Genomic DNA, 23,394 nt, shown 5'->3' on the forward strand with positions numbered 1-23,394 from the left:
TGGTCTCACTACAAGTGAAAAAGGATCTTGTGCTAGGTCCATTCAGTAGAGCTGGAGCTAAAATCTAATTTGCAGACAAGACCGCTCACATCTGGAGTGAGCTGTCTTCCTCCATAATAGGGTGTGCGGGGGGCGGAGAGAGAATGCAGAGGCTTCTCTGCTTGAGTTTCAGTCCATGACACTTGCTGAGGCTCTGGAGGTGTTGAGGAAAGTGTAGGATGTGCCTTGTGAATTACATCTGTGGCCTTTCTGGGTGGTGAAGGCCAACTGGAAGATTTTGGAACCTTCATTGGAATGATGCCTGAGGGAGGGTAAAGTGTCCTTTTGTTTCAGAGGGCATGTCTACACTACAGAATTAAGTCGACTTACATTAAGTTGATGTATAGCCACCACTGTAATCACAGCAGTGGTTCATGTCCACACTTGCTCCTTCTTTTGGTAGTATGTATCCTCACCAGGAGCACTTCCACTGATTGAAGTGGGACACTAACAGCTGGCCCCGGGCAGCCCTGGGGTTCACAGCTGGCCCCCTCTCCCCTCCCCAGTGCTGAAAGCCAGAGCTATCAGTGCTGTGGCAGGGGGTCCTAGCTGTGAGCTTGCACCTTGCTGACAGCTCAGGGTGTCAGCGCCAGTGGGGCAGGGCTCCACTTGGGGCTGACAGCCAACAGGTGATGTCAGTAATGCAGTGTCTAATCAGGTTTCAGAGTAGCAGCCGTGTTAGTCTGTATTCGCAAAAAGAAAAGGAGTACCCGTGGCACCTTAGAGACTAACAAATTTATTAGATCATAAGCTTTCGTGAGCTACAGCTCACTTCATCGGATGCATTCGAATGCATCCGATGAAGTGAGCTGTAGCTCACGAAAGCTTATGCTCTAATAAATCTGTTAGTCTCTAAGGTGCCACGGGTACTCCTTTTCTTTTAGTGTCTAATCAGACACTGTATTGCCCTAGCTCCTTCGATGTAAGCACTATCCCTCTCATGGAGGTGGAGTTATGTCGGTGTAGTGGGCCACTTACTTCCGCAGAAGCCACATTGTAGTGTACACGCTGACATAATTAGGTTGATGTAAGCTGCCTTACATTGACTTAACTATGTAATGTAGACCAATCCAAAGAAGTGGTTGTGTGTCTTTGTTCAAGAAACTATCTCTTGATAGGGCAATAATTGGAGAGAGACTGCCAAAATCTTGAATCTTCCTTTTTCGGGGAAAACTGTAAGCATATTTTAGTAAAACTTTGAAGGTGGCAACAAGAATCTTTTAACTTCATGCCATGGAGGAGGGGAAGCTAATGGAGGGATTGAAAAGGAAGCCTGACATGGGCAAAATGTCAGGCAAGAAAGATGATCATATAAACCAGCTAGATGCAGTGTAAAGTTTCACACCCTATCTTACTAATGACTTGAGCCCAGTAGTGGGTCTCTTCCCTGTCTACCTCACTAGGTGAGTCCTGTGCAGATGCTGTCAGATTCTGAATGACAGTTTTTTGGTTGCCCACTGAGCTGAGAGCGCTAAACTCATTTCACTTGCTGTCAGACCTCAAAGTTGAATTCATCCTCTATGTGAGAGGAGGATTAATTCTCCCAGATACACTCTCACATTAGCATTAATTTATGTGAATGATTAATTTCCCATCCTCCCATTTTTTATAGCGCTTGACGACGTCTCATCCCGGTGAGCAGAGAGACACCGTCCTGCAGGCTTATATCAGCAATGACCTACTGGATATCCACAACAGTAGCCAGGTCAGCAAGAGTAGATCTTACTCTTACTTTGTGTGTGATACTATTTATTTTTAAATGTGCTGATCAGAAAACTCTGTCTATTACAACATACAAATAATTAAATAGACTTGTATATGATCTGTTGGGTTCAGGTATACATTTCAGAATACATTGACCACTAATACAGATTCTCTGTCGGGGGAAGGGCTGGTTTGTCCGTTTTTGGGAGCTGACCTTTGTCATCCTAATTGCAGTGTTGTGAGATGACTTCTTAATGGGTCTCCATAAGCCAAAATGTGACATTTATCATTTATGCAGTAGGAGGGCCCAGTTCTGCTAGGCTTTTAGTGCCCTTGATTCCCACTGAGGTCAGTGGGAGTCAGGTGCACATGGTACTCACAGGAGATGCTAAGCACCTCATAGACCAGGCCCTAAAACAGTTTCTATAAGTGATTCTGTGGGATCTGCTTCAGGTTGGGGGGCTGTCTGTAAGCGAGGACTGGCCTGTCTCCCAAGATCTCTGAGAGTGAGGGATCATCCCTCAGGATAGGTTGTAGATCCTTGATGATGCGCTGGAGAGGTTTTAGTTGGGGGCTGAAGGTGACGGCTCTCCAGCGCGTCATCAAGGATCTACATCCTATCGTTAGGGACGATCTCTCGCTCTCACAGATCTTGGGAGACAGGCCAGTCCTCGCTTACAGACAGCCCCCCAACCTGAAGCAAATACCAGCAACCACACAACAAAAACACTAACCCAGGAACCTATCCTTGCAACAAAGCCCGTTGCCAACTGTGTCCACATATCTATTCAGGGAATATCATCATAGGGCCTAATCACATCAGCCACACTATCAGAGGCTCGTTCACCTGTGCATCTACCAATGTGATATATGCCATCATGTGCCAGCAATGCCCCTCTGCCATGTATATTGGCCAAACCAGATAGTCTATGCAAAAGAATAAATGGACACAAATCAGACGTCAAGACTTATAACATTCAAAAACCAGTCAGAGAACACTTCAAGCTCCTTGGACACTCAATTACAGACCTAAAAGTCACAATTCTTCAACAAAAAACTTCAAAAACAGACTCCAACGAGAAACTGCAGAACTGGAATTAATTTGCAAACTGGACACCATTAAATTAGGTTTGAATAAAGACTGGAAGTGGATGTGTCAGTACACAAACTAAAAACTATTTCCCCTTGCTAATTTTTCCCCTAGTGTTACTTATACCTTCTTGTCAACTGTTTGAAATGGGCCATCCTGATTATCACTACAAAAGTTTTTTTTTCTCCTGCTGATAATAGCCCACCTTAATTGATTAGTCTTGTTAGTGTTGGTATGGCAACCCCCATTTTTTCAGGTTCTCTGTATATATAAATCTTCCTACTGTATTTTCCACTGCATGCATCTGATGAAGTGAGTTTTAGCCCACGAAAGCTTATGCCCAAATAAATTTGTTAGTCTCTATGGTGCAACAAGTACTGTTCGTTCTTTTTGCTGATACAGACTAACATGGCTACGACTCTGAAAGCTGTGGGATCAGTTTGCTGAAATACAAGATGCGTGTCTCTGTGGTTAGTGTTGTGCTGTGTTGTGTTGTGTTGTGTTACTAGAGCTCTTAATTTAGGTTTATACTGCATGTGAGCGTGTAGTACTTGTGGAGACATGGGAGTTCATTAATGCATTGAGGGCTTGCCCCTGAGGCAGTTGAAATTGTTGACAGTGATACCATTGACTTACTTCAGTTGGAGCAGGATTGGATCTGAACACAGGAAGTTGGCTCTCACTTGTATGACTTGTCGCAGGAGAATGACTCACTTGATAAATCTTTTTGAGTAAATTATGGATTGTAAGAGGATACACTAAATTCATTTATCGTGTGACCCGGAATAAGAATTAAACTAGGATTTTGTTCTTAAGATGTTCATACAATATATCCTTTTATGCAGCACCTGCAATCACATTTTTAAAAAGCACATTTCAGTACATTCAAAACTTACTATAACTTTTTCTTTAGCAGAATGCTGTAGCCTGCATATTCATTGGAAGGGGTCTTCAGTGATTGATAATTCAACTGTGTCATTAACAAAGTCATGACTTTTATATTTATTAATAATAATTAATTTTATCCAGAGTAGCGGTTTCATTCTTTAGACGTGGGTCTAATTTTCAAGAAGTAAGTCCTGTTGTCCTCATGAGGATGCATTTGTTGCCTCTACAGGTAACCTAGTAATCATAGAAATGTAGGGTTGGAAGGGATATCAAGAGGTCATCTAATCCAGTGGTTCTCAGCCAGGGGTATGCTGAGGTCTTCCAGCGGGTACGTCGGCTCATCTAGATATTTGCCTAGTTTTACAACAGGCTGCATAAAAAGCACTAGCGAAGTCAGTACAAACTAAAATTTCATACAGATAATGACTTGTTTTATACTGCTCTATAATATTATAGGCTGAAATGTAACTATAATATGTATGTACCTTTTGGTTTATTTTATGATTCTATGGTAAAAATGAGAAAGTAAGCAATTTTTTAGTAATAGCACTTTTGTATTTTTATGTCTGATTTTGTAAGCAAGTGGTTTTTAAAAGAGGTGAAACTTGGGGTACATAAGACAAATCAGACTCCTGAAAGGGGTACAGTAGTCTGGAAAGGTTGAGAACCACTGATCTAGTCCATGTCCGCCCCACCCCCATGCTCAGGCATGATAAGTATACCTGGACCATCCCTGGTGTTTGTCTAATGTTCTTTAAAACGTCTGAGGAGAAGGATTCCATCACCTTCCTGGGTAATTTGTTCCTGTACTTACCTATCCTTATAATTTAGAAAGATTTTTCTAATATCTAACCTACATCTCCCTTTCTGCAAACTAAGCTGATTACTTCTTCTCCTACCCTTGGTGGAAATGGAGAATAATTGATCACTGTTCTCTTTATAACCACTTTTTACATATTTTTGCTTTTACATTGTGTCTCCCCTCAGTCTTCTCATCTCTAGACTAAGCATGCCCAGTTCTTTCAACCTTACCTCATAGGTCATGTTTCTAAACCTCTTACTTTGCGCTTGTCTTTATTGAATTTCATCTTGCTGATTTCAGACCAATTCTCCAGTTTATCAAGATCATTTTCAATTCTGATCATATCTTCCAAAGTGCTTGAAACCCCTCTGAGCTTAACATCTACAAATTTCATGAGTACACTCTCTATTCCTTCAGCCAAGTCACTAAGGAAAATATTGAATATTACCAGATCCAGGACAGACCTGTACGGGACCACACTTGATATGTCCTTCCAGTTCAACAGCAAACCACTGATAACTACTCAATGAGTACAGCACCTACCTTATTGTAATGTCATCTAGACCATATTCCCCTAGTTTGCTTATGAGAATATCAAAGAATTAGGAAAAAAAAACCCAAAAAACAAAACCCAAAAACAGAACAATCAAATTCTATTTTTGATATCTGAAACTTTCTGTAAAGGGTAGTGATGTATAGGAAATGCCAGAACTGAGACTAAAGTTAACAGAGACTTGCATTTGTGCTTTGTGAGCCAAGCACTGCTGTTCAGACTTTGTAAATGGTTCCCTTGCACCTAAACATGCTAATAGCTGTCAAACAGCAAATGTCCCTATTCCAAGTAGCATTATTGCTTAGTCAGAAATGAACAAACCCCCTACAGAATATTTGTTTTATTCAAAGACGCTAACTTTATTAATTTTGAGTTTAGTTAACTTAATTTCCTTTTCTAGGGTGCTGCTTTATTATGACTTTACCCTGCACATCAAAGCTTGTTCTATTTTGTTACCACACCTTTTTCACCCATACAATGGAAGATTAAAGTCAAGTTAGCAACTTGTTAATATGCTTTTGTTTGTACAATTCTGATATTTGCTCTGCATCATTTATAATGCCTTTAAACATTTCATAAGCCTGTGCTAGAATTTTCCACTTCATTTATTTTGATAAATGTTTGCTTTCTCTTGCAGAGAAATGTGCTAATATTGCTACATTCCAAGAGTGAGGTGGTCCGACAGTACGTGGCGAGGCTTATCAATGCTTTTGCTTCGCTGGCAGAAGGTAAGAGATGCACTGCAAAGGGCTGTCCTCTTAATGTACTTTGGCACATTATAGGTACTTCATTATCCTTGTGTGTGGAAATTTAAATACATCCTGCTTTTGGGCATTCATTGTCCTTTGTTCTGTTTTTCCAAGGTTGAGAATTGTCAGTGTCTGTACGCTTGCCACTTACCACTTTGACAGTTTATTTCAGCTTTTGTTATTTCAGTCCTCACCTTTTATAGTGTGTGGTCTTTGTCATGGGCAGCCAGTGAACCGGCAGCTGCGGGAGGCTAGCCCATGGCCAGCCCCCCTGCCCTCCAAGGACCCGCCCCCTCTCCCCCACCAGAAACCCCCCTTCCCACGGTCGCCAGCCCCCCCCCCCCCCCAGCCCCAGCGCCAGGTAGGCCGGTGATGCATGGCCTGCCCTATCCTCTTGGCATCCGAGCACTGGACAGGTGGGCCAGTGGAACGCGGCTCTCCCCTTGAGCACAGGGTGGGCGGCGAGCAGTCCCCCTGAGTGCCAGGCTGGTGGGCAGCCCCAGTGCTCTAGTCACCCCTCCCCCAAGCGCTGGGTGGCACGACCCCAGTGCCCGGGTGCCCCCCAGCACTGAGTGGCCCCAGCCACCCCAAGTCCTGGCCACTCTAGCCCCAGCAGGCTTTCCAAAAGAGGAGCAGCCTGCCTGAGTTGGGGCCAAGGGGGAAGGGCAAGCAGGAGCCGGAGGGGGTTTGGGGAGGAGTGTGGGTGGGGCCACGCTGGGCTGTTTTTGGGAAGGCACAGTCTTCCCCAGCCTATGTGCCACACCTCCCATGGTCTCTGTAGGCCGTTAACAGTATGTTTTCTAATTTCCACACTATATGTTATAATTATTATGTCTTCAGTCCCTTCATGGGGCACTGAAGTGTGCTCTTCAACCACAGTAATTGTGCATCTTGCAGAACCGAATCTGTAACCGTTCCCATCTTGCATCATTAATGTTGTGAAAATGCACATTTTAAAAAACTACCCAAAAAAAGTGGCCCGTGATCAGAGTCCTGCAAAGTGTCCCAGCTACTGGGCTGTGTACTAGTATTGATACAGCAGATTTTTGTGACTGGTATTGTACCCTCCTCTTCTCGACCTTGATCAACCTCTGTGTATCACTGCTCTCCAGTCCGTTGCACACTGAACTGTGATGGAGCTTTGCTCCTAACCTTAGTCTCTCGGACTGGGATTTTCAAAGGGGCCTATTAGAGCTAGGTACCCAACTGCCATTAAAAGTCAATATGAACTGGACACTTAACTTTCTTAGGCCCCTTTGGAAATCCAAAACGTAAGTGTGAGATTGCCCTGAGCAATATAGTAGAAAGTACATGGTTAAATGAGAGGTAGCGGGGGTCTGGCTAGTACGGCCAAAGTACTAGCTTGGTAAACTAGTACAATTGCCCCAAATGAGTGGAAGCTATCTTAAAAGTGATGTGTTTTGTGCAGATTGTGAGTTTCTACTGAGGGTTTCTACTGCCTTGTTAGAGAGAGAAAGTTGGCTCAAGCCATCTTTCTTTGCAAAACGGGAGGGAGGCTCTCTGTCGTGGGCTAGTATCTCACTATCTATTCTTTCTTCACTGTTTGGATCAGGTCGGCTCTACCTTTCACAGAACCCAAAGTTGCTGCGAGTGCTGGAGGAAAGGCTGAAAGCTGAAGACAAGGATTCCCTTACACGGCAGAATGTTCTGGGGGCTTTGCAGAAATTCAGCCTCAGGTGATGACAGCTCAGCAGGCAGTGGTGACAGCAGGAGGGGAAATGCAAACTAGGCAGGCTCTGTTCAGGGAGGAAAGAAGAGTACTTGATTTTCATACAACAATCATCAGAACCTACTGTGGCTGATGAAAGAAGTGCCATTGATAACTGGAGGAGGACCCTACTCTGCTGGCAGAATTAGTCTGATTTCTTAGCAGTTGTCAGACTCAAGTGAATTTATGCACATTAATGTCTGTGCATTTTAATATGTATTTTTAATTGCACAGCCTCATTGAAACTTTATCAGGGCAGAAAAGGAGAACTTGTGGCACCTCAGAGACTAACAAATTTATTTGAGCATAAGCTTTCGTGAGCTACAGCTCACTTCATCGGATGCATCTGATGAAGTGAGCTGTAGCTCACGAAAGCTTATGCTCAAATGAATTTGTTAGTCTCTGTGGTGCCACAAGTACTCCTTTTCTTTTTGCGAATACAGACTAACACGGCTGCTACTCTGAAATATATCAGGACAGCTCCCTTATCCTGAAAGTCCCAAAAATCTATATGGGGACAAGAAAACCTGTGCGTTCTCATTCAGTTATCTGCAAAGGGGGGGTCAGGGTTTGCTCTCTCTGCAGAGAATTAGCTAGTTTTCATCCTCGATCTTTGAGTCTGGAGCCATCCATTCAGACACTGTCTCTCCTTTGGCTTTTGTGAGAGCACCTCTACCGTAGAATATGTGCTGCCAGTGCCTCCTGCAGTGAATTTCTCCTGGGACTGGAGGAAGGTAGCTGATGTCACACCCTCCTGAGTCAGTCACACTCCGTCTAAGTCCCCTCTTCTCACAGGAGAGCAGCAAGGGATCAGTCTTGCATAATTACAGTCTCTCTTTTAAATCAAGATTCAAAGTTTGCCTGTGAAGATTGTGGGTTTTTTGGGTTTTTTTTTACATTTGTCTCATTTAAAGCTTGACTGGAGAAGCCATTTGCATGTACCGTGAGGGAGAGGTCCTAGCTGAGTGGAGGTAGATGAGACTCAACACATTTTCTTTCATTCTAGATTTTATGGTATCAGGCAAATTGTTGCCTGTACCATACTGCTTGGAGTCCCAGCCAGAAAAAAAAATCAGATGCCATTCTTAGAGAACAAGAGATTTCTGTAAATGCAGTTATAAAGAATACAGGGGAATGTATTAAGTATTCTTTTGGCATTAAGCATGGTATGGTGCAATAGGCTGCAGAAAATTTAAAATGATATATTATTATTAACACTAGTATTTAATCTTGTGCAAGGACTGCTACAGATAACCCTTATGAAGACATTTTTGTTTGTATCAAATGTTCCCCAGATATTGCTCCAGTCCATACCACAAACCCACTTGGCAATCCGTGAGTGCAGCAAGCTTCTTGGGGAGCGGGGGAGGAAGGGGCTATCTGGATCAATTGCCTGGCCTTTTAATAATAATAGAAATGCATCTTTTTTGTTCATTGAAGATTATTTTTGGTCGACCTGTGAATTAGGCTTAAAGTGCCATGGGTATTAGATAAAATGGAGGTAATGAGCTCTTCAGTGCAAAGTTTCCACCAGTGAAACAGCATCTTGTAGTAATCAGGCTCAGACACCAGGTAAAATGAGTTCTGCAGCCTGGTTTGAATTTCTGATGAATGTCTTGCCTTGCCAGGGAACAGACACTCTTATAGTTAACAGAACCTTAAAATATTCAGTGTGGTATTGTATAGAGGGTAACTCTGTGTGAGAAGAGAGTTAAATGAACCAAGAATCTTTCCAGGGAAAAGAGTAAATAGGATTAAGCAAAGATAATATTTGCTAAATTGGAGGTGGGCATGGGGGGGAACAACTTTCCTTGCATCTTCTCCCACAGACATAGCTACCACTGCTTGTTGGGTTGGCTTGATTAAGTCAACAGGAGAGCTCTCTCCCGTCGGCTGACAGCGACTACACTAGAGAGCTTACAGCGATGCAGCTGCAAGCTCCCTAGTGTAGCCATAAGTTTGCACCCTACAGGTGTGTCTCTCTTCACGTCTTTGGATTTTATTAATGTTCTAGTTTCTCTGCCTGTGCCAAAAAGTGTAATTTTACACTCTTTGTTGGAGGACCAACATGTAGGAGATAGGAGAAGTAGTTTTACTGCACTCTTATTTGAAATACATATAACCAGTGTAAAATGTATTTGTTTTATATCCTAGACGTGCCTTGCAGTCAGCTATGATCAATGACGGGCTCATTTTCTGGCTGGTTGATGTTCTAAAGGATACGGACTGCCTGTCAGATTACACGCTGGAATATTCTGTCGCCTTGCTCATGAATCTTTGTCTCAGGAGTTCAGGTCTCTTACAGTTACAGATGTAATTTTTCTGTTGGGAAATGAGTGGGGAAAAACCCTGACCCTGAACCTTTCATACTGATATTACTGAGGTCTTTCAAGTGATTTTGCATTATGTCTGTTTTTTATCAAGATTTATCTGTGTTAAATTGCCCCCACCACTGTAGACTCTGAGCTCCATAAATGGTGCTTTTGATCAGGTATCTTTTCCAACCTGCTCTGAAACAAAATCCACGCCTTGTGAGGAGTCAAAACTCACCTTCTCGCTAGAGTTTGGCATTGTTACCAAAGAAATTAAATTAGTGTTCAGCTCAGTCCTCCCCTGGCTTGTCTGTACCTAGGGTTGTTCCCCTCAGAACTGCTCTATCTACACCTGGGTCGTCTCTGTAGAGAGCCACTTCCACTTTCCTTTATGGGTGATGTAAGGAGCCACCCACCTGACCTCACTGAGTCAACAAAACTCATTTAACCCCTTCCCAGCATGTTCATCATCTAATAGGGTGGAGTGTTTCAAGCAAAAACAGTCTGTCTGCTACAGGGCTAGTATGAGTTACCTGATTTCTGACTGGCCAAAGCAAACAATATGCCTGTTTATAAAAGCCAGTTAGAACTGAACTATTCAATAATGCAATACGGCCCCATCCTCACCTTGCAGGATTGGACCCATAGCGATCAACAGTCCTCTTACGACACAGAGAGCCTCATGATAATATAATGATACAATTTGTGACCCTAAGGAGTTTACAATCTTAAGAGATTTTAATTAAAAAAAAAAAGGGGGGGGTGGAGTTAAACCCAGACAAGTACACAATAGCCGTCAATTGGCATCATCAAAGTAACGTCTTTGTTAAACTGTTGTGGGATCAGTGTCTCAGACTTCGAAAGTAAATATTTTAGAAGATGTAGCTGTCTAAAACCAGAGTAACTCCATTGACTTCAGTAGAGTTATTCTGAGAGCAGAATTTACAGGAGTGGGGAGCCGTCCATTGCATATTGCACTTTATTAATGTTTAGGAAAGAAAGAAGAGTTTGGTTCTTTTAATTTCCTTCTCTGTATTTGAAAAAAAAAATTATGCCTTTGCAGGGAAGAAAATGTGTGTGAAAGTTGCAAACCACGTGCTCAAAGTTCTCTCTGATCTCCTTGGCCATGAGAACCATGAGGTACTTGTACAGCAAATATTCCTCTGTTTGGGCAAGGGAAAGGTAAAGCTGATGATTTAAAAAAAAAAACAAAAACGTGTTTTGCTTGGTCCTTTGTTATTGTACCCTGGCAATAAATCACATGGAATTTCAGTAAAGTTCACAGTCCTGTAAACTCATCTGAGCTCAGTGAATGCTGTGGGGGTTTTTCCCTAAAGATTTTGTTCTCTCTCTTCAACTGTATGATTGGTAATTTGAAAATGAATGTTTGGTAGCAGTATGGTTTTCACATTCCAGACTGCAGGTTCCTGGGATTATTTTAAAGTAATCTAAAACCAAATCTTTCCAAGCCTTACTACGTCGCAAGATACAAAACTGTTTGCGATGCAGACCATATGCAAAGCATGAGGTGCAAAGAAGTCACCTCCACCAATATTTTTTTTTTTTAAGAATACTATAAAAATAGCTGGGTGGCCCTAAGCGTTCCACTCCAAATATCTCTCCATCTGCTGCTTCGTGTGGGCTGCCATTTTATGCCTTCATGATCTCAGTTCCTTTTCTTTTTCAGGGAAACACTTACATGACAGCTGCCACATCATGCAACCCTGGGGCAGAATGCTAATAATAACAGCTTACTTTTATCTAGTACCTTTCATCTCAAAGGATCCCATTATCCTATTATACACTGCCCCTTGTTATACATCATTACTTCATCCACCTCTGGGATGGACTGAGATCGCTGGTTAACTGCACACAGCAGGACAGCACAGCAGTTCAGGGCAGGAGAAAGTGGATACAGCATTTGCCTTCAGTGTGAATTTTAAAGGGAGTGTGGGGAGGCAGAATGTCATTTATCAGACTGGGGATTTCGGCGAGAACATCAGGGTTCAGTCCCTGACTCTCATGGAAAATGTCTTGGAACCTTAGATGAGCACCAATGGCTGGGCCCACAGTTTTATATCCCATTCTGCAATGGGAGCTACATTTTAAACATCTTTTTATTTTTATTACCTTATTGAAACTGAAAGTAGAGACAATTTCCCCGAGCAACTTGTGTGTTTCTTCCATGTTTTATAAAAATCCATGGTGTAATGTGGCTCAGCACCTCTGTACTACTTTATTTTAATTAAGCTTCATCTTGGGAGTCTTTTGTTGGACTGTATTGTTAGCCTTGTTTTTGTGACCAATGTGAATTTGAAGGTGGTTTGTACAGTGCATGGTGATGTCCACTTATGGCCCAGTCCTGCACCATTTAAGTCAATAGAAGTTTTGCCATTGAAGTCAATGGCAGTAGGATGAGGCCCTTAGATGACGGGAGAGTTTTCTGAAGCTTTCTCAAACTAGTAGTCACAAATCTCTTGGAGATCTAGCTATACTGTGTTATAATGTCCTGTGTTAAAGAGATTCCTCATGGATTTTTAAAGTAGATGCGTAGAACAGCGGGACTCAACCTTCTTCATCATGAGAGGCAACTTTGGATCATAGTAGGTAGTTTCCTGAATATACCTGCGCTATCTGGACCTACCTACAAAAATCCTTGTAACAAAATCAGGTGGTAGGGCTGAAGAAGAGACCTCTGGGATCATCTAGGTCACCTCTTGTCTCAAGAAATTTGATATATGACTTTAGCTTAGCTTACTTTTCCTTAAAACTATCTAATACCGCCATGACAGTAAACAGAACCAGCAAGTCTTGCCAGGAACAGTGTTTAGGACCTTCACATATTTGTTGCATTCTTGGTCTAAATCTACATGAGCCACCTTGCTTATATTCTTTAAGGGATGCAGAGAGTGCTGAAAACCGTTGAATCCACATGTAGCTAAAGTTGGCCCCCACACAAGGCTCCTGATTACCAGCTGGCCTTCTGATCACCTTCCTAAAAGTTTAGTGATCACCAAGTGGCATTATCCTAAGCAGGGAAACTTTTGTGTGAGTGGGCTGCAGGCATCAGAGTCCATGTGTGTGGCTCCTTTCCACCTACGCTTCGCCTGTTGGCAATTGGATAGAATTCAAGAGTTGTAATCATTAAAAAGTGGACTGACCATTGGCACATTTTCTTCCTTCTCAGATACAACCATATGTGAACGGAGCGCTGTACAGCATTCTTGCTATCCCTTCTATACGAGAAGAAGCCAGAGCAATGGTAAGGAACATCGGATTATACAGAGAAAAGAAATCGGAAGAAATGGATTGAGTAAGGAAGTAACATATCTACATAGTCAGTCATATTTCTGACACCCACACTTCAAACCATGCTGTAAATGCTTATTTGGAGTTCTCATTTTACTTCTGCAACCCCTCCCCATAAGTAATTTCATTATAGTAACTGTAGGTAATGTTAAATTTTCCGTTATTGTCTGGGCTGTGTCACAGAGTATGTCGTGTTATTTTGGGAAGATATTGGGCCAAATTCCACTTTGATGCAAGCCGCTGTGATGTGACTGAAGTCAGTGGAGTTGCATCCACTTATGCCCAGGCTGAGTTTGAATCACTGGTTCCTATTGACTACTACAAAGCTGTGTGGTCTAGGCTGAGCCACTCCATCCATTACGAAGTAGTCTGTGAGAAATTGTAGTCAAAATGGAACTGCTGGATGTTCTGAAAGAGGGAATTTGCCATCCCTGTAGCCGGTGATGATGAAGGAATTGAGGTGATGAATGGTCTCCTGCAGAGCTGTCACTATCATTTGGAGGAGATAACAATGCACCATCGCAAGCCAGCAGCCAGAGGCTTGTATCTGGTCTAATTTGTACTTGCTCACATTGTCTGTTTTATTATGTGAAATCAATTTAAATGTAAACCTGGGCAGCATGTCTCCTTTCCTGCCATTCTTATCTTACTAAGTCTATTCAAAAGGCATCTCTGAAGACCCTGTTTTTAAATGTTTGGATTAAAAATAGCTGTTCATTATCAGCCCTTCCAGCATTAGCTGGGGAAGGTGATACCACATTAAATAATACTTGTAATAATTAGGATGAGAGGCCACTTTCCTGCATCTGCAAGGTTCCTAAGGAATAGTGAATCTTGCCCATATGCTCAGGGTTTAGCTGATCGCCATATTTGGGGTTGGGAAGGAATTTTCCTCCAGGGCAGATTGGAGAGGCCCTGGAGGTTTTTCGCCTTCCTCTGTAGCATGGGGCCCGGGGCACTTGAGGGAGGATTCTCTGCTCCTTGAAGTCTTTAAACCACGATTTGAGGACTTCAATAGCTCAGACATAGGTGAGGTTTTTCGTAGGAGTGGGTGGGTGAGATTCTGTGGCCTGCGTTGTGCAGGAGGTCGGACTAGATGATCAGAATGGTCCCTACTGACCTTAGTATCTATGAATAGCCTGTACTGGTGATCTATTTTAAAGGACAACTTGGGGTTGATTTTTCAGAGTCAGTAAGAGTTGGGCACGCAACTGCTTTTTGTACCTTTGAAAATCTCCCCCTTAATACACACAATTTATGGGTGTGGATGTCTCCCATGTATTCACATATAAGGTGGGGTTAGCATCTTGCTAATCTTCTACCCATTGTGATATCCAACCAAGGAGGAAGGGACAGGGTCTTGGGTTTCAAGGGTTTTGCCTAAATTAGGATTTAAAGGTGTTATTTAGAACATGTTAGCTACCACGATCCAACTAACGTGTTTGAAAAAGTGAACATAGCCAAGGCGGTGTAGATTTTAACACATGCTAAGCTGATCATGTTAACCCGTAGGCTGCCTCGAGGCTTTAACTTGACAAGTTTAGCTTGTGTTGAAGACAGACTTTTCAAATGTTAGGTTTTCTCTTCGCGTACAGTGCTACAGTGGTGCAGTTGTACCGGTGCAGCTGCACCTCTTGTAATGCTTTAGTGAAGATGCTATTACCCTGATGAGAGTGCTTTTCCCATCTGCATGGTAGCTATGTCAGCTAGAGAAGCTCTCCTGTTGTTGTGCTGTTTGCACAGGGTTAGGTTGGTGTAACTGCATCACTCAGAGAGGTGGATTTTTCCTGGCCTTAGTTAGAAAGTATTAGCTAACACCTTCTAACAACACACTTTTTTATCCTAGTTTGTGTGAGTCCAAGGAGGGCATTTGGCGTGTATGAGTGCAGTAACAGAGGAGAGAAGCAGGGAGTAGGGTCTCTGAGGACAAAGAAAGTTGGTACGAGGGAGCTGAGCCACTTGCATTTCTAACTACTGATTTATTTGCAGACACAATTATTGTCATTTAGGTGCCTTGCCCTGCCCAATCCGTGAGCTGCTACCCAACATACGGAGCTGGACATTAAATGGCATTAAAAAATTACAGACACAAAACAGATCCCACAGTTGCAAAAGGAGATGATGTGGGTTTAAGGAGAGGATGAACATCAGGCCCCCTCACCTCCCACTTTCCTCTGAAGCCTGCATAAATCTTTTCACACTTTTGCCTTACAGAGAGAGGTTTTTAATGAACCAGTATGTACTGAGTTTAGAAAGCAGAGGAGTTGCTCCTGTGGAAATTTGTGACTATTGCGTGTAGTGGAGGCTTCAGTGTTCAAGTGTGGTAGCAGTTTTCCTTAATCTCTGGGCAGTTGATGGACAGAATGGAATATTTATAATTGTACATAGCAGTTTCACTATGCATTTTCTTTTCCCAACAAAACAATGATTTTAGCCAGTGAGATGACCTGTGCTGGGCTAGTGGCATGAAACACTCACCTAGCAATGTTTTCCAATGTATCCAGGGAATGGAAGAAATTCTGCGGTGCTTCATCAAGGAAGGAAACGCCGAGATGATCCGGCAAATTGAATTCATTATCAAGCAACTCAATTCAGGTCAGGGGAACAGATGCAGCTATTATCTGGGCTGTAAATCTTTCATGAAGGCCATAAAAAAGCTCATGTTTTTATATGGCACTGGGAACTTACAAAGAATGACAACGGGGTGATGGACTGGGGGAGCTCAAAGAGGGAACATGGGATTTCAGTGTCCAATGTGTTTTAAAATTTCCTGTGTGTTTCAAAAAGAAACATTTGGACCTAAATTCCAAAGCTTTCTGACCATGTGCAGCATGATGTTGGATGGTTATGTTGGGGCATTGTCCTCCCAGAAACAAACTTACAATGCTTGAATAAGCTGGCGATTTAACTGGTAGCACAGTACGGTGGCACAGGGTTCAGTCTTGCTCTTCTCTTGCTTCATAGCTCGGTAAGGACAGGAAGTTCTTGGTGTCTGTGACCTCTCCTTACCCCAATTCAAACCTGAAGTGGAATTGACAAGTTATGTTCTGGCCTTTGTGGCTGGAGGGAAGTGGTTGGAGAGAGAAGAAATAAAGATAGCAAACAAGGGTGAATTCAGGAGGCATCCTCCTGCTAACTAAAAATAATTCTAGTTCAGTTGTCTTCTTGTACTTTGGAAAGGAGTAGAGGTGGCAATGAATCTTCCTGTCTTTGGCTATGTCTAGCACTTTCGTTGGTATAACTCATGTTGCTCAGGGGTGTGAAAAAAACACCCCCCTGAACGACATAAGTTACACCGACAGAATGCCAGTGAGTACAGCGCTGCTCTTTGGGGGTGGTTTAATTATGTCAATGAGAGAGCTTTCTCCCGTCGACATAGAGAGGCTACACGGGTGATCTTACAGCAGTGCAGCTGGATGGCTACAGCGGTGCCGCTGTAAGCTCTCTAGTGTAGACATGGCCACAATGTGGAAAAGAACAAATAGATTCTCATGTAGTTAGTGTTTGACTAGGGCAGGGGTTCTCCAACTTCATTGCACCACGACCCCTGACCATGAAAATTACTACACGATCCCAGGAGGAGGGACCAAAGTTTGAGCCTGCCTGAGTCCTGCCACCCCGGGGTGGAGGGGGCAAAGCCAAAGCCTGAGCCTCACTGTCCTGGGCAGGCTGGGGGGGCCTGTTACCTGAGCGCCACCACCTAGGGCTGAAGCCCTTGGGCTTCAGCTTTGGCCCCTAGTGGTGGGGGTTGGTTTTGGCCCTGGGAAGAGAAGCTCAGGCTTCATCCCAGGCCCCAGCAAGCCTAACGCCAGCCTTGGTGATCCCATTAAAACGGGGTCATGACCCACTTTGAGGTCCCAACCCACAGTTTGAAAACTGCTAGGCTAAGGTGTTGTCGATATAGAAAAATGTTTTGCTGCTCTGTTTGTGAAAATGGCATTTTGAAAGGGGATATGTGACTGTTGGGCAACATTTCTGAGTGTGAAGATCTGCAGGAAGAGCATGTGAGTTTAGATTGTTTTCATCACCGTGGTGTATGTTTGCTCTAGTGAAATATGCCTCTCCAAAAATAACATTCATTTTGTTATTTACTAGTGGGGGCATCTTTAAATTATATCATTCAAAAACTATTTGTTTACTGCTTTGTGTGCCTGCTATCCCCTCATCATACTGTAAATATGAGGATTTAACTAGCTGGGTATAATCATGAGTAAGTAACTATTCCTGAGTATTTTTGCTTCTGCCTTCTGCAGGGAAACTAAGAGATGATTTTTGGTGATTCTAAAAATGTTGCTGTTCTCAAAATACTAGCACAAAGTTCAAGAGCTGCTGTACAAAGAACTAGCATAATAAATATTGGCAAGCTAAATTTTTCAGGATGGAGGATAATAGCTAGAGTTTCTGATGGGATGGACACCCACTAATTCACTTTTGGTCACTTACACTGATATTTTTTCTTTTGTTTCTTTCTAGAAGAGCCATTGGATGATAGTGTTGAGTCTGATGATGAAGAGGAGGATGAAGATGATGAAGTAAGTGTAAAGGCCTGCTGACATCTCCTGGGAAACTGATTAACATTCTATTCAGGAACAGTTGTGCTGATTGTGATGGATTTTGTATGCTTGTTCTTCTGTGGGGTGTGTTTTAAATTTCATTACCAAGGATATTTGCATAAAAAGAGGACCTCTACTCTTGCTGCTTATTCCTCATTTGAAGTCCTAATCCTTTTCTTATGGCATCATAATCATCACAACAATAAACTATGATGACATAACAAAGGATTATGATTTAAAGTAAGGAATGAGCAGAGGAGCTGTTATATCTGCAGAAATCCTGTTTTCATGCAGATGTCCTTAGTAATTAGAAACAAAGGAAGCAAATGACCAAAAACACCAGCAGAAGTATGTAAACTGAATGTTTACCAGTTTATTCTTTGAGGCATCATCAGCTGTTTAAGGTGTAACTTCTTTTCTTACTTTGAAATTTTAAAATCTTTTTCATTAACTCTGTTAATGTAAAATTAGCAAACCAGTAAGTACAAATGTGGTTCTTGATTTGGAAAATCATTCCCCTTAAAAAGTTGAATCAGAATAGTGGACAGAATGTGCAGGTAGCCTGCTATTTGGGCAGATAAGAACTAATCAGCTGTGCATTTCAATCTCTGCTAATTTAAGCTTTTTCTATGCTAGTGTTTTTCAGGAAACCTCCTACACAGCAAAAGGGGGAGCCCTAATGTAGACAGCACGTAGGCCTTTTAACCATTTTATTACCTAAACAAACCAGCAGAATAGAATGGTGTGGTGGTAAAAATGGCTTTGCTGTTTGCACGCCTGCCATTGCAACATCTGTGCAAGTGCAACAGTAGGAGATTTCCTGGAAAAATACTGTAGACAGCCAGAGGGGAGTTCCTCCATAGAGCACCCTTATTACATAAAAAGTGCTGCATGCATGAGCAATTTAAAGGGACAGCTAGAAGATATTTTATAGGCTTATACTATATAGTACAATAGACTGTGTGTGTGTGTATTTGTATGTATATATGTACACATACACACACACACACACACATATATATAATGTGTTCTAAAATGGCTCTTGGCATTGCTAGCTAGCAATTGTGGTTAGCCTTTCTTTACAAATTCACTTTGTACTGTGAAAATTCCTGGAGAATAGCTATGGACAACACCTAAGTATATGACCCAAACCAGCAAAAAGTAGGAAATTCAAAGTGCAGAACGCCACTTAGTTCTGTATTCACCAGGACCAGGGACAGATGTTTTGTTATCCCTCAAGTCAGGCAGATACTGGGCTCACTTCAAGATACTCCTTTTGCTTTCTACTTGTGCTTAATTGTATAGCTATAGCATTTTAGCAGAGCTGTTTCTTTATTTTTAAATGAGAAAAAATTACCAACTTTTTTGCAAATTTTTTGTGTTAAGAAATGTAGAGTGCAATATAATTAAATCATACGGAATTTAAAGGAGAAAACAGACACCAATGAACAGGTGGGTATTCCTTGCAAAGAACTTATTTGCTACAAACCAAACTCCCCTTTATAGTCTATTTACTACAGGGTAACAACAGCTGAATGTATATTTAAAAATAATTTATTTTTAATAATAATAACGAATAATATTATTATTTATTTGTATTACCATATTGCCTATGAAACCTAGTCATTGACCAGGACCTCACTGTGCTTGGCACTGTATAGAAACAGAACAAAAAGATGGTCCCTACCCATATTTGATTCATTGTGAAGTTAGAAAATCATTGCAAAGGTCCCAATCTTGTGAGCTACTGGGCACCCTCAGAGCCCATTGACTTCAGCACCTCACAGCATCTGGCCTTTGCATAGCGTTGTTTTCTGTGGTTGGGTAGTTCTGAAGCGATTGGGTTTCTGGTAGCCAACGTCCATACCATGGATTAATGAAATGGTGATGAACATATGTCCACTGGGAACTAGATTGAACCCAGAAAACTGATTCTACCTTTGACCTTCCCCATATTTGAATCTACATTTGCAAGAATGTTAATTAATACTCTCAGCTATCTAGCCCCTAAGTGGTGCAAAGAACTGATTCATTATAGGATGAAATTACTATAACTACTTAATTTCCAGTTATCTTTAAGTACATGAATATCCAGTAATCTGCCCTCAAAGCAATGGATGTGGCACATTCAGGGTATTTCAGGATAGGGTGACCAGATGTTCTGATTTTATAGGGACAGTCCTGATATTCGGGGCTTTTTCTTATATAGGCACCTATTCCACCTCGATTTTTCACACTTGCTATCTGGTCACCCTATTTCAGGAGCTCATCTTTATGACCTCTCACTGCTACCTACATCATTTGTTTATAAAACCCCTTATTAGGGGAGCAGCTATTGATAGAGGTGAGGTTCTGTGACAGTGATTGCCTTATGTCTGCTGTGACAGCACAAGATGGTGAAATCTTCCTTTGGTCTCTGGCATTTTTGTTTCTGAGGGTTACTTTGACATGGCTTTGATGTGTTGTGATGTATACTGATGCAAAGACCACTTCAAGAATGGTGTGGCCTGAACTTCATAAGTGTTGAGCACTCTTCTTCCGAGGCCGCTCTCAGGAGTAAAAGGGGAGTTAATTTTCCATGTCCTGTTCCATCTTTGAAACAAATAAAGATCTATATTTTTGTGTTATATAAAAGAAAAAAACTCCCAAGACCACTTTTTAAAAACTTGCTTCCAGGCAAGTCAACTTTCAGGTAAATGCTAATTGTTAAGGGTAAGTTATAAATCTTTATTTCCAGGGCCTTATTGACATACTGCCAGGCCCTAGCTAGCTAGATCATTGCCATTGGATAACTGTAATTTTATTCTGTTAACAAATGGAGGCCTATTCCAGTCCCTTGATTACAAAATTGGTATCAAAGATATATGCCAAAATAAATGGCAACAAAATGATATGCTAACTTCATGCAGGTTATTGTTTTTGTAAATAACCAATGATTTGTTCACTCACTGCCTCACAGATGTAGACCTTTGTATTTATGGAATGCAGAGTGTAATTGTTCTCCATGGTGAGATGGAGTTCCATGATTATATCTGATTTTACAGAGCTGCCTGGCAAACCAACTTAAGGGAGAGTTTGGAAAAGTTTTATACACAGAAAGTCTATTAGTACACACTCAAATCAACAGTGCCAGTTGAAGTAACTTTACAAACTGTCACAAAATCGATGCATTTGTTAACACAGACTGCCTGTTTTATAATATGCTAGTGACCATCTTGTTGCAAATGTATACAACTTAGTGGCTATTTAAAAAAAACAAACACCAAAAAAAGCATTGTAGGGAAGTGGCTTTTTGGCTCACCACCCTTTTTCCTCAGCACATCCCTATCGCCTTCCATTATAGCAATATGTTTATGTAAAGATTTCCCCCAATTACCATTAGCTTTCTATATTTTGCTATTTCTATATTTAATTTTAAATAATCAGATTTTTTGTTGGCTTTTAGCAGATCTCATGGTAGTGACCACTTAAGACTAAACTACTCCGCTAAGAGTTGGTAGTTGCTACTGCAGTATGGGGGAATATCTGGGCTTTTCAGAAAAACTGGAGCTGTGTATCTGTTTCAAAGCCTTGTCTCTGATCATTTTTTTTAAAGTAGCTTTCCAGGTATTGCAGCTTTTCTGAAAGGCCTTTTTTAACAGCCCATGTCTGTGAAGCTATAATAACAATAGGCTTTAGCCTCTTGTAGCATCTTAAAGATGCTCGTGTTTCTTTAAAATAAACAAATAGAACTCCAAGCTTTTAACCAAACTGCTGGGTGTTGTCCAGCTCTTAGGAATTACATTTCTTATTAAAAAAGAAAAAAAAACAGATGGGTTTAAAAAAAAATTTTTTTTCACTGCAATAAAACCTGTTCTAATTACAGTAAATTGCACCATTGTGTTTATAGATGTGGATTCCATCACAGTCTTACACATCATAAAATGTTATAGACACTGTGAAATGTGGACATTTCAATGGTTGGAAAAGCTTTCAGTTGTGCAGGCCTCCAGTGTAATAAGCTTGGTTATTCATTTGCCAGTACATCCTCCCTGAAATCATCTGCCTATTGAGAAAAGGAAACTTTAAAAAAATATATAAATAAATAAAAATAGTAGGCAAAAGAGTCTAATTTGCATTTCCCCTCAAACTGTAAGTACAACAGATGTTAGAGTCTTCTGGGCTTCTGAATTCTGTGGTCCCTGTTGGGAGAACAGAACAGGTGGCTTTGGCTGTCTCCAGCACCTTTCGTTAAGTGGGAGTCTTACTTGTGTGCTGGCCTACTTTTTACTTTTCTCTGTGGAAGTAGACAGCGGCTCACCAGACGCAAAGCAAGGGTGAAAAAAGGTACATGGTGGCTGATCTCAAAATGTTCAGACCTTTTTTTTCCAACAATTCCATCAGCCATTTCCCATGGAAACAGAAGCTGAAAGTCCGTCACCATCTGGGAGTTAAAACTATGACTTGCCAGACTCAATAGCTGGCTACCAGCTGAGAGCAAAGAATATTGGCATGCTTTAGGAATCCAAAAGTCTGTAATTCTCCAAGAAAAAAATACGAAAAGTCTACACATCTTTAAAGTATCTTTACACAGAGCCTTTCTTGCAATACAATTATTTGGTTCATTTTATGTACATGTTTTGAAAGAACATTTACTGAAAACAACAGCGCTCTTTAATTAGTACAGATTTACCAGATAACCTAATAGGTGGTCTCACAACACACCCAAACTGTGAATTTACCCAGTTTAACTGCATACCATGTCATGTTACTTCCCACCTTATTCAGGCACAAATCATTATTTAAAAGTTTATGCCTTTAATATATCTTTAGTGCCTGCTCCTGCAGTGCACCCTCCCATCAGGACCCCCATTAAAGTCAATAGGACTCCCCACAGAAGTAAAGACTGCAGGATTTATTGCTTAAGAGACAGATTATATGCCCCTTATTATTTTAAGAACAGAGTAAATCACCTATTTCAGCAAAGCATATTCATGTCAGCACAAAAGTGTATTTGTTATGCCCTGTAGTAGCAGATATGATGTTAAAGTATTTATTTTTAAATAATTAATTTTTAAATGTGGTTTTAATTGGGTTGGGACAGTCTTTAAAAGCAGTGTGTAAAAATAAATACATGATATACTAGCTCTAATTCTAAGTTAATTTGTAAATTTGAGATTTATTAGATAACTGGACAACAGACATTTATAGGATACCTTCTGATCCACCTGTCACTCGGCACCTGGCAATAAAATCAGTTTCCTTCAGTGTGAAAATACAGCTCAGCTAGAAGTAACATCAAAAGAAAAGAGCTTAATCTTCAGGATTGTGCTACAGTGGCACAGCTGATACATTTCAGTGTAGATGCTACCTATGTAGATGGAAGAGTTTACCTAGCACTGTCTACATGGGGACTTAGGTACGCTGCTGTGTGGATTTTTCACATCCCTGACTCACGTAGTTAAACCAACCTAAATTTCCAGTGTAGACCAAGCCTTAGACTTCAAGCCATTAACACCTTCACTGCTGTGGTCTGCTGCAGCTGTTGTGTGGTGGTAAACAGGGCATCATGGTGTTGTGGTTGTAGTGGAATGATGTTAGGGTAAGGTATGTACTCCGTACAAGGGACTAGAATGTGGATATGTTTTGGATCCACATACCTCGTACATTAAGCAATATTCAGGCAG

At 41.5% G+C, this 23,394-nt stretch overlaps 1 protein-coding gene across 14 annotated transcripts in view; it reads left to right on the forward strand.

Moving 5' to 3' along the window:
- ARMC9 (armadillo repeat containing 9) overlaps positions 1–23,394 on the forward strand; it is a 110,647-nt gene that overhangs the window by 56,376 nt on the left and 30,877 nt on the right. For all 14 annotated transcript variants that reach the window (XM_043492176.1, XM_043492178.1, XM_038416134.2 and 11 more), the window contains 8 exons: positions 1,652–1,744; positions 5,714–5,804; positions 7,399–7,522; positions 9,709–9,848; positions 10,930–11,006; positions 13,054–13,128; positions 15,680–15,770; positions 17,649–17,707. In XM_043492176.1, coding sequence (XP_043348111.1) covers positions 1,652–1,744; positions 5,714–5,804; positions 7,399–7,522; positions 9,709–9,848; positions 10,930–11,006; positions 13,054–13,128; positions 15,680–15,770; positions 17,649–17,707 — 750 coding nt within the window. The remainder of the gene's footprint in view (positions 1–1,651; positions 1,745–5,713; positions 5,805–7,398; positions 7,523–9,708; positions 9,849–10,929; positions 11,007–13,053; positions 13,129–15,679; positions 15,771–17,648; positions 17,708–23,394) is intronic.

Source organism: Dermochelys coriacea, chromosome 9 (assembly GCF_009764565.3).
Source record: "Dermochelys coriacea isolate rDerCor1 chromosome 9, rDerCor1.pri.v4, whole genome shotgun sequence".
NCBI classification, from domain to species: domain Eukaryota; kingdom Metazoa; phylum Chordata; order Testudines; family Dermochelyidae; genus Dermochelys; species Dermochelys coriacea.